This window comes from Amyelois transitella, chromosome 15 (genome assembly GCF_032362555.1).
Source record: "Amyelois transitella isolate CPQ chromosome 15, ilAmyTran1.1, whole genome shotgun sequence".
NCBI lineage: Eukaryota > Metazoa > Arthropoda > Insecta > Lepidoptera > Pyralidae > Amyelois > Amyelois transitella.
In genome coordinates this window covers 1,868,549-1,881,183 of record NC_083518.1, presented here as the reverse complement: position 1 = coordinate 1,881,183, position 12,635 = coordinate 1,868,549, and the positions used below count along the sequence as shown (strand labels likewise).

Below are 12,635 nucleotides of genomic sequence, written 5' to 3'. Positions count from 1 at the left end.
TTTTTACAAATATGTATATACATACATATATCAATGGTTTCGAGATTTATCCACCTCAACAATTTCTGAGTTTCTGACGCACTACTTAATAATAGATAGAGCATCAAAAACTGTTGAGAGTTAAGAAGAACTGTCATTATTAAATAAATATTCATTAATACATTTTAGACAATTTATTTCATTTTACACATGTTCATTATTTAGACAAATTCCTTAACTTATATTTACATAAAATGCACAGTATGGCCATATGGCGAGATTTTCAGAAACAGTCTTAATTGATATGACTTTGTATATATCTTACAAAATCCAAATTATAATTTTGTCCATCACTCACTTTGTCTAAATCAATCAATATTTCAACTATAATAATGATAATTGATGTCAAAATTCTATCTGTGATGTCAAATTATTAGATAGTATTGGATAAATTTTATTATACCATTGATCATGATTTAGAAAAAGTATGTAATGGATCAATCTTTATTTTACTCTATTAAACTACACTGAGAATTTTATTATGGCATAATTGTAGGAAAATCGATTGACTAGAATTCTTTGGTATATTTGGCGAATTACGTTCAAATGGCCTCTTAACATTAATTTACTAATCGATAGTTAACATTACATATCGTTGAGCTGTTAACACCTTAGAAAATTATCATTTATCATGCAAAACGATTATTTACAGAGTTTGTATTCCAAATTATTTTTAACTTGACACCTATTGTCTACTTCTTTAGGCACTGAAATAAAGGTATTCATTTTGATATCACTGTTTGTTATAAAAAAACATTTATAAAATAAAGTATGGTTAATATTGGTCAACTGTTTTTAGATTTTCTCCTCATGGCTGTAAATTAATTTGAAAATGTATTTTTCAACACAGACGTATAAAGATTCTTCCTCTTGGCTTTTAGCCCTGGTTGCACCCTCATAATTCTGGAGAGGAGCCCGGGGTATACATAATAAGATAGTTTTCCATTATTTCAGTGCCTTAAATAGACTTTATATGACATTCTTTAATATACAACACGCAATCTTAACGCAACAAAGGCTTTTGACGCCTGTGTCACTTAAAGAGTAAGTAGAATTTAATGATTTCTTTTTGAGGGTGTTAACACAATTAGCAGTATCTAAATATCAATCAATCCGTACAACAATCAAATCCACAGTTAACTGTACTTATCAATATAATTTTTAATGACTGTACAATAATTACTAGTTTCCTCAATATAGTTTTATGTCATGAAACAAATATTACTTTAGAAATAAAACGCTATTTGAACCTATATATCTAATTTATTAAACGTTGTTCGACGTTTAATAAGAAAATTTAATTGTTACTTACAAATTTCGAAATGTAACATATTTTTTATGTACAAATTGGGTTTTCATTTTATTTTTATAGTTAAATTGCAAATTTAAGAATGTCATGCACTTGAAACCCTAAGACCATATAGAGTTCCCAATTTTTTTAGATTTAAATTAATTACAATTTTCCAATTAATATTATTAATCGATATAATAGGAACTGGCTTACAAGTTTCCACGTGTGATATACTTACAACATGATTTGGAGGAAGAACTGTAAGATAACTTGACCCTTTTCAAAGTTACATACAAGTAAATATGTCATTTTAGTTTTTATTACCGTGGAAATGGTCTCAAATTATATTTTTAGTCCAGAACATACGACTTTTACTCTTCGTGTATAAGTAAACACATGCGAAGTAAATCGTAAACTGCAAAATATAAAAAAATTATTTAAGTAATTTTTTTTGTCAAATTAAGTTGGCTCTTTATTATGACACTCGTTAAGTAAAAACACAAGTTCATCAGTTATATTTCGAGAAAAAGACTTAGTTTATAGTAACTTCAGTACCTATATTGTATTAGCCTCTCAATTGATCACCAAAAGTGCTATTTACAGCACGATATGTTCAAACACCATCTTTAAATCTATTTAGACATCTCTTTAAAGACACCTTTTATCGTCCTGACCACACACTTCACCTAAAACAAGTCCGCGCAATGAAAACCCGATGTTATCGCGTCTCGATTGTTTTACGAATCCATTGCTCGTTGACTATGGAGGTGCGTAGTCATGCGCAGGCGCCGGCGAGTAATCGGCGCCGTGCAGCAGCGATTAGGTTTGGTATTGCAACATAGGCGCTGCCGCTAGGTTTGCATGGTGGCCGCTGTTCATCCTCAGGGCTGAGAGGGACTTGTTGTACCATTCGTCTTCAGCGCTCATGCCTGGAATATTAAGAAAGGAAATGTCAATATTTTTTTATCTTTGGTTTCCTCATCTGGCGTCATTGGTTGGGTATTCTCTCATGAACACGATTCAGGGGTATGCAAGTCAGGTAATAGCACGGACAAATCCGGTTTACCCTGGGTGCCTCTTGTTTTATTGGGTTACCTAACCTAGCTAATATATAATTCTTCAGGTAAACGCCTCTGTGCATAACGCTCGCCTATTACAACTTTTTCAGAAGATGAATTGCTGTCATAGGTCTTAACTATACACATAAGTCAACAATTTTGTTGCTAAATACTAACGGTCGCGGATGTAGAAAGCTACATACAATTTTAATTTTACTAGTTTTAATTATATTTTAACATGTAAAATGTCCAAATTAATTTCAAAATCATTCATAATCACTTAAAATACATAAAACAGAAACGCCATCTTTAATTCACGAGTCGTAATTAAGTTAAAAAGCCACTAACAAATCGGTCTACGAACTCCATGACACAAAACACCCCTCGCTACATTATATATGTATAAAGTATAAATATATATTTACTGTATCGTAAGAGGGTAGGCAAGATAGAGGGTTCTCGAAACGCGCCCGCGTTTTCTCAAGATTACAAAATAACGAGAACATAGATGTGTACCTTGTAGAAAATTAGCTTGTGATTTGTATTGCTGGCAAAAACTCACAATAGGCTCATCAATTTGTATTCAGGTCATAGTCAGTTCAATCGTATCATTTATTCTTCGTAACAGTAAATCGAAAATAAGCCTTCTTAATATTTTCAGTTAAAGTCATATTATGCTCATTCCGCGGCTGCACAAAACATGAACGTAAAATTATTGCTTTTGCGTTAACTTGTAAATTATAATTTTTATAACTTCGAGACCAGGTACTAGTTAGTCAGTGCTGTAATAAAGACTAAGTTTTTTTCTGAAGGAATTTTTTTCGTTATTCATGCGTTATAGACTCTCACTTGTGGTTATAATCCCACTGGATGGAATTGGATTAAAATATCCAAAAAATAATCACTGAATCAGTTTATTATACAGATTTAAAAGATTTCCGTGTGGTTTCCGGCACCAATAGAAAAAAGAATAGGATTACTCCATCTCTTTCTCACGGATGGAAATGGATGTCGTAAAAGGTGACTAAGGCTATTGGCTTATAAACTTGAGATTCTTCTTTTAAGCGATGAGCTAGCAACCTGTCACTATTTGATATCTCAATTCTATCATTAAACCAAACAGCTAAACGTGGCCTTTCAATCATTTCAATACTGTTGGCTCTGTCTACCCCGCAAGGGATATAGACGTGATGATATGTATGTAAAAGATTTCATTTCATTTTCTTGTTATTTAATTTTCCGTTCGTACCGTCTGTAACTAGAGCGGGAAATGCCGAGACTGTCATTCCTGTGCCTTCAACATTTTATCTCAAGATGCAATCTCGCCTCAGGAAATAAGGTATTTGCCAAGACGCCGCGAGGACGCCGCCAAAGTAAATGTACTGGAAATTTTCTTATTAGAATATCTACGGTGCGATGCCCGCCACTTTTTTTACGCCGGAATGTGCGCCCGCGGCGTTTTCGCTCTATCGCGCACTTGCGTCGAGACATATTCGATTTAGGTAGGATTAATGAGGATTTTTTTTTTATTTTAAATACATCAGATAAATAAAAATATATGACTGACTGATTGACCGATACGTGCCATAGCCCAAACCGCTTGGTCTAGGGATTTGAAATTTGGCATTAGGTTTCTTATGCTGTCAAGAGATGTACTAAGAGACGATTTCCAAAATGCCCGTTAGAACGGAAATTATACAATTTTAATTTAACGCTTCATTTTTTTATTCAACTTCGTTACGAAACGTGTAAATGGTAGACTTAAACTCTGGGACTATTTCTACCAATCAACCGAGCGGTTTATATATGTGAGTGCTGTAAAATACATCTTATATATAAAATTCTCGTGTCACAATGTTCGTTCCCGTACTCCTCCGAAACAGCTTTCTCATGAAATTTTGTGAGCATATTGAGTAGAGCATCTGAGAATCGGCCAAAATCTATTTTTCATTCCCCTTAGTGATAAGGGTTGTCCACCCTTAACACTTTCTTTAACTAGAAATTACTTTAAATTTATTTATATGGGAAAACAACGTTTGCCGGGATAGATAGTATCGATATAGATATATACTTTATATATTACTAAGTATACATACCTACCAATTAACATTCGTCTTAAGTTGAGCATCACTAATTACCAATCTCCGTACTGCTACATTAGGTTTGCAGGGAAACTTGCTCCGTTTCTGATTAACGTTAATTATACAGTTATAGTATAACTTTCGGTAACGTTATAAAATTATAACTACCTGCACATAATGAGAACTTAATGTGAATATAGCTTTGATCTCTCAATCAATTAATCGAGTTAGTAATGCGAATCATGTGTCAATTGTATTTTTGTTGTAGGTAGCATGTGGTGTAAAAAATTGTCACGAAACCTAACTTAAACTCAAAATTCACTATAAAAAGTCACTAATTAAAGTGACTATTATTGCCATTTATTGAATATTGTATTTGATTCACTGAAAATCGATAAAACCTTTTGATATTCAACAAAAAAATTAACTGTAACGGCAGCTAGGGAGATGGGAACCTTTGAGCCGTGTGGAATATTTGACTGATTAATAAAGGTTTTAATTATTTATTTAAAAGAATAGGACCACTCCATCTCTTTCCCATGGATGTCGTAAAAGGCGACTAAGGGATAGGCTTACAAACTTGAGATTCTTTTTTTAGGCGATAGGCTAGCAACTTGTCACTATTCGAATCTCAATTCTATCTTAAAGCCAAATAGCTGAACGTGGCCTATCAGTCCGCTCAGGACTGTTGGCTCTGTCTACCCCGCAAGGGATATAGACGTGATTATATGTATGTATGTATGTATGCAATCAATTAATGTTCTATAAATATAGTAAATATGATCGAATTATATTATGTTCTCTTAGTTTATAAAATCCATCTTTATGGTATGGTTAATTGCTTAATTGTAACTAAAAAAGAAAATGAGTTAACCGTTCGCATCAAATTGAACTCTTATTCGGTTCACCCGGGGCTACTACCATTTATCCGGGTATTTGTATAAAACGCGCGAAGCTGCGCCACTCTGCATTTGTACAAATTAACTAGATCATAAAACAACAGACAGATGAATTTTGTTAGTTCACGTGTGTCATTGTAATTACCTGTTATCTTGAGGATTAAAGTATTTGAAATTATTTCGTATTTTGGAATACGAAGTTTGTGTTACTTAACCTTGTACAAATTGTTTTAGTGTTTTCTGATACGTGGTAATTTTTTTTTCCTACACTCTACAAGGGATATACAATTTCTGTCTCGCAAAACAGTGTCCTAGTATCAGATTTGCATCAAACAGAGGTTTTGTTTCTAATATTATAAACTAGCTGTGCCCGCGACTTTGTCCGCGTGGAATAGTTATTTTGGGCATCATTGAAGCCCTCAAGTATTAATAATTTTCCCTGTTTTTTCACATTTTCCACTATTTCTTCGCTACTAATAGTTGCAGCGTGATGTTATATAGCCGAAAGCGTTCCTCAATAAATGGTCTTTTCAACACAAAAATAATGTTTCAATTGAAACAAGTAGTTCCTGACATTAGCGCGTTCAAACAAACAAAAAAAAAAAAAAACTCTTCAGCATTATAATATTAGTATAGATGCAAAAGTGAGTTGGTTTGTTATTTACTGAACCAATCCTCTGAAATATTGCGTATATGTTATTAACGAAAAAGAAATAGGGTAATTTTCATCCCGGTAAAGACTATAGTTCCTGAGATTTGCGAAACACCTGTATTTTTTGGAGGTGGCACTAAATCGCGCAGGCAAATCTGCGGGTAGAAACTAGTACTCTATATTTAATATAAGCGGTCATTGTTAGTTTCATTACTAACAATAAAATAAACAGAACAAATCAAAAATGATGCTTGCTTCACCTCTAGACCCTCGTTATTTTGTGATTAATTTTCTTCAAGAAACTCGGCGTGGTCCTGACAGCCTTTTTGTTCCAAACTTGTGATAGAACGTCGGTGGACTTTTAATATGTTATAATCTTTTCATTTTTAATAAAATGTATAAAACCACTACTGCTGGAAGAAGGAAATTGATCCGTATTGCAATAAGGCTAACGAATTAATCACATTGAAAGTTGACTACCTTTTCTTCACAAGGTGCAGGGGTCATTTACATCTATTGTTTAGAACATCCTATAGACATTTTTAAAGGGAAAATTCACAATGAAATGTTTGAACTTTGAATATATACACACATATAATCACGTCTATCCCTTGCCAGGTACAGACAGTGCCAAAAGTCTTGAAAATACTGATGGGTCACGTTCAGCTGTTTGGCTTAATGACAGGACTACCACAAATTGTAACTTGGACCACAACAATTATATTATAATTTGATGAGTTCATAACGTTTTTAGGCATAATAATCATTTTATATAACGTTTTACAGAATAAATATGAAAAAAAAACCATGATAATTAAAAATATGTTGAACAGTTTTCAATGCATACCTATTAAAATTTTGTAGCCATTTGGTAATTTATGACCTTTTAAGGTATAAATGGGATTGAATACTGACCCATGGTGTCCTGCCTCATGCCGACGGCGCTCATGTTGGCACTGTGACCCATGGAGAAGCCCTGCGGCATGGGGTATGAACCACCTCCCATTTGTGACAGTGAGAAGATGTCTTTCTGAAGTTCTTCATAGCTGCCGTGGTGCTGTGAGGTAGAAAAAAAAATATGTTATACAATGTAAATTTAATTGCCGTGTGGTCACGGCACTTTAGAATAGGTCCACTGCACACAATATCTTTCGCATCGATGTCGTAGAAAGCGACGAAGAGAAAGGCTAAAAGGCTAGTAAACTTGGCATTCTCCCTTGTAGGCCATGTTTTAGGTTGATTTCGGACCTTAGAAATTAGTACGTTATTTCGTGTGAGTAATTTGACTTACAAATAATACATTTATTAGAAAGAAAATGCCGAAATGTGAGATATGTATGTGTCACTTCTTATTTCATTTGCACTACGCTACTCTGTATCTACTTCAGCATGGGAAGTATTCGAACCCAGGAAGTTTCCAATAATGCATTACCACTGCGCCAGTATCAAAAGATTTTCCTCCCGAAACTCCACACCCTAAAAAGTGCTGAAAACAGCCGAACGTGGCAGGAGTTAAAACCCCGCCGACCTCAGTAATGGCGGCGACGGTTCATTTTCCCATTTTTGCCTATTTATGTTAATCGGGAATTATCCACCGCGTTTTATACAGATTAACACTTTAGTTAATGCGCTGGTTTATCTGAATTACGTTAGGCAACCGAGCCGGCCGATTGCCGCCATTTTAAATTCGAATTTTATGCGGTCAGTGATGCAGTAGATATATGCCGATTTATTATTTTACACTGCGCATATTTTGCGTTCATTAAAGTAATACGGTTGGTGTCACATTTTTTCCTGAGTAAGTATTAATTATTTATTAATATATTTATCTGCATCAAGAAAAAAGTAAGAAAAGAACTTAAACTAAAGAAAAATTTAGTGCAAGGCGTCTACTTATTTCTAGAGAAATCTTCCAGATTTATTATTATTTCATTTTCCTTTTTTTAGTGATTAGGTTTATTACATACATATAATCGTGTCTATATTCCTTGCGGGGTAGACAGAGCCAATAGTCTTGAAAATACTGATATGCCACGTTTAACTTAACGATAGAATTGAGATTTAAATAGTGACACGTTGCTAGCCCATTGTCCAAAAGAAGAATCCCAAGTTTAAAAGCCTTTCCCTTAATCGCCTTTTGAAACGTCCGTAGGAAAGAGATGGAGTGGTCCTATTCTTTTTTCTATTCGTGCCGGGAACCACGGCACGGCATGTAAGCATAATTTTACCTTTTACATAAGATTCGCTCGCTTCAGTTTAATATGCCAAACTGGATCAACAATCATTACTAATTCAGCTTCAAATTTGTAAAAACTTCAATTAAAATAGCTTCATCTGTTTTTGAGCTATGATGCCACAGACAGACAGACATGTCGTGCATGGAACCACGGCACGGCATCTAGTCATAATTTTGCATTTTACGTAAGATTCACTAGCTTCAGTTTAATATGCCAAACTAGATCAACAATCATTACTAATTCAGCTTCCCATGATCAATTCATTGATTGGAATGACAATCGATATATATAATTTGCGTGTGCACGTTCCGTCCGTTTGTATTTGCATTATTCCGCCGAATCCCATTACTACGTAATCAGGGCAGTGATTAGCGGACGGTAATGAGCGGCCGAATTGCGAAACCCGATACAGAGATATATATATATATATATATAGTCACGTTTATATCCCTTGCGGGGAAGATAGAGCCAACAAACAGTCTTGAAACGACTGATAGGCTAAGCACAGCTTTTATTGGTGAAATGTTAACCGTGATATTAACTACTAGCTGTGCTCGCGACTACCTCCGCGTGGAATAGTTATTTTGGGCATCATTGAAGCCCTCAAGGAGGAATAATTTTCCCCGTTTTTTCACATTTTCCATTTTTTCTTCGCTCCTTATAGTTGCAGCGTGATGTTATATAGCCTAAAGCCTTCCTCGATAAATGGTCTATCCAACACAAAAATAAATTCGAACCAGTAGTTCCTGAGATTAGCGCGTTCAAACAAACAAACTCTTCAGCTTTATAATATAAGTATATATGTATGACTAGTCGTATGTATGTCTGTCCGGCGGTCATGTTACATCCGCCGCGCCGCCGGCCGACGGGTGAGTTCGCCCGCAGTTTTCCGCCCGACAGAAGGTTATCGATTCAATATTGCAGATCCAGTTATAAAGTGCATTTAGCTGGAATTGAAGCTACATATTTATTTGTATTTTTAAATTTTATCGAGGCAGGCTATAGGCTATATAACATCACGCTGCTAGTATTAGGAGCGAAGAAATAATGGAGAATGTGAAAATAATTGGGGAAAATTATTCATCCTTCAGGGCTTCAATGATGCCCAAAATAACTATTCCACTTGGACGAAGTAGCGGGCGCAGCTAGTTTTATATATTGCTTTTCGGTTTTGTTATTTATCTTTGGGTATTTCACACGATGTGATTAACGAATGATTTGTTATTTTACAAGAGTACCTACATACATATATATAGTCACGTCCATATCCATTGCGGGATAGACATAGCCAACAGTCCCATAAAGATTGATAGGCCACGTTCACCTGTTTGGCTTAATGATAGAATTGAGATTCCAATAGTGACAGGTTGCTAGCCCATTGCGTAAAAGAAGCAACCTAAGTTTATAAGCTTATCCTTTAGTCGCCTTTTACGACAACCATGGGAAAGACATGGCCCTATTCTAAAGTGTCGAAAACTCCACGACACATTATCCGCAGGTAATCATCGTTAAATAACAATTTATATCAATCAATTACTACGAACCGGTTAAAAAGTTGTTTTATATATGTCTGTCTGTCTATAGTGATCGGTGGTCGTAAAAGGCGACTAAGGGATAGGCTAATAAACTTCAGATTCTTCTCCTAGGCGATGGACTAGCAACCTATGACTATTTGACTATCAATTTCTTGTCTTATCTCAAGAAAGTTCTCCCTTCTTTCTTTCTGAGACTCTGTCTACCTCGTAAGGGATAAAGACGTATATGAATGAATATGGATGAAGCGAAGGAAGTATGCAGAGATCGTGGCAAGTGGAAAGAGGTAGTCTCTGCCTACCCCTCCGGGAAAGAGGCGTGATTTTATGTATGTATGTATGTATACCTGTATGTATGTATGTATGTACCTGCGGATACCGGTTGATGGTGTTGGGATGTGGGTACGGCTGGTACCCCCGGTAACCCTGGATGTTCCTCATCATGCCGTTGCAGCCAGGCAGGACGGCTGGTGCTAGAGCCTTCTGCAGCTGTTTCTCCTGCTTGCGGTACTTGGCGCGCCGGTTTTGGAACCACACCTGGAATCATTGGTTCACTTTAGTCATATGTTTTTGTGGATAAGTGGAAAAAGTTTATAGTTTGTCTATACTAATATTGTGAAGCTGAAGAGTTTGTTTGTTTGAACGCGCTAATCTCAAGAAATACTGGTTCGAATGGAAAAATATAGCGTTGAATAGAACATTTATCGAGGAAGGCTTTAGGCTATATAACATCACGCTGCAACTATAAGGAGCAAAGAAATAATGGAACATGTGAAAATAAACGGGGAAAATTATTCATCCTTGAAGATGTCCAAAATAATTATTCCACGCGGATGAAGTCGCGGGCACAGCTAGTGTATATATATATTTAGTTTATTTATTACACCAGGAATACTTCCCACTTATTAAGTATGCTGCCCACCCGGTCCCAGGCTTTTACCTTTCACTACCCAAAGGTTGGCTGGAAGAGATTGCTTAGCGATAAGTCCGTCTTTGCTCAACAAAATGTAGGTATGTTTCTGCTACAAATGTATTTTTTTTTGGTCAATAAAGACAATTTGTATTGTATTGTAAAAGGTGGACATGAAGTTCATTCCAACTAATATTATGAACGCGAAAGTAAGTTTTTATTTGTTTGTTTGTTACCACTTCACGGATTATCTACAGAATTATTTTTTTTCGAATATCACAGAAGTATATATAATTCAGAGTCTGGAGAACGACATGGTACCTTTCATCCCAATAAAAAACTAAAGTTCCCGTAGGATTTGCGTAAAACCTGTGAAAATTTGGTAGATGGCGTTAAATTTGTCACTTTTTGTAGATGGCGCTTAATTCACGCGAGCGAAACTGCTGGTAAAAGCTATACTTATTTATTCCTTTATATCATGTGATTTTTTGTTGGTATCATGTGAATTTTCTAATTAACACTTATAATGAGAAACACGATTGCTAATTTCGAAGTAACGTACATTAGTTTGATAGCTAACCAATGCTCTTACGGTGAGAGAAAACATCGTGAGAACGCCCTGCACATTCAGGCAACTGGATTCGTAACCATATGATCCAATACGGGTTTTTTTTTTTTTATTTATTTATTTTATTTGTTGTCACTCTGAGTTTGTTGATCACCTGTGTAGAGCAGCTTCCTGGTTTGAGTGCTATTTGATGCATCTTCAAGCCAGGTTGCTAGTGTTTTATGCAAAGTGATAACGCAAATGGTTTATTCTATATTTATATATGTTTATATTATATTAAATTGAATTGAATATCCAATACGGGTTAGGTTCCCCTGCAAAGGTTACGGAGGTCAGACGGGAGTCGCTTCGTGTGAAAACTTGACTCACTCAATCCAGGATATATGGTCAAGAGCTTACCGCGGGCTCCTCTCCGGAGTGGTGAGGACGCAACCGAGACTAAAGCCAGGAAATTACTTCATACATACATACCTACATCTATATATCCCTTGCGAGGTAGACAGAGTCAACAGTCTGGAAAATACTGATAGGCCACGTTCAGCCGTTTGGCTTAATGACAGAATTGATATTGAAATAGTGACAGGTTGCTAACCCATCGCCTAAAAGAAGAATCCCAAGTTTATAAGCCTATCCCCTAGTCGCCTTTAACGACATCCACGGGAACGAGATGGAGTGGTCCTACTGTTTTTTTTATTGGTGCGCGGGACTCACACGGCACAAAAAACCAGTTAAAAAAACATTACACAAGCTAAACGTACTTGCATAAAAAAACAAAACAAAAGAGCATTTAATTGCGTTTGTCGTCCATTAAAAAAACAATGCTAACCACGTCTAATCTACGTGTTGTCATCACGGACGGGAATGGCTGTCGTTTGATATGGTGATTAGAGCTGATTAGAGGGAGGCAGGGGGCGGCGCCCTCGCACGCACACCCCATACAAATAACCCGATACACTACCTATGTATGTATTGTATTGTAGAAGTACTTGAAATATGAACTGTAGGAAAATTTTAACGAATTGTTAGGATTTTGTTATCTATCTATATATGATCATAATTAGACAGAGCCTTTATATGCTGCTAATTTAAAATATACATATGTATATAATTCCGACGCCTTAAGAGGTAGAATATGTGTTCACAGAAACTGTACCTAAATACTAAGACCTACGAGTATATTGTAACCATATTCAAGGATTTTATTCCTTTAATATGGTTACAATATACTTTTATTTTATTATGATTATGAAATATTCATATTGAAATTGAATAAGTTAAATCTCAATTCTATCATTAAGCCAAACAGGCCTTATAGTCTTTTCAAGACTGTTGGCTCCGTCTACCCCGCAAGGAATATAGACGTGATTA

The 12,635-nt window shown here is 35.5% G+C and overlaps 1 protein-coding gene across 1 annotated transcript in view; it reads right to left on the bottom strand.

The window, feature by feature from the left end:
• Window positions 1–2,149: 2,149 nt before the first annotated feature.
• Window positions 2,150–12,635, bottom strand: part of LOC106141171 (homeobox protein unc-42) — a 29,990-nt gene continuing 19,504 nt past the window's right edge. The window contains exons 4-6 of the mRNA XM_060948317.1: window positions 10,143–10,326; window positions 6,936–7,079; window positions 2,150–2,259 (exon numbers count right to left, since the gene is read on the bottom strand). Of these exons, the coding sequence (XP_060804300.1) occupies window positions 2,150–2,259; window positions 6,936–7,079; window positions 10,143–10,326 (438 nt within the window). The remainder of the gene's footprint in view (window positions 2,260–6,935; window positions 7,080–10,142; window positions 10,327–12,635) is intronic.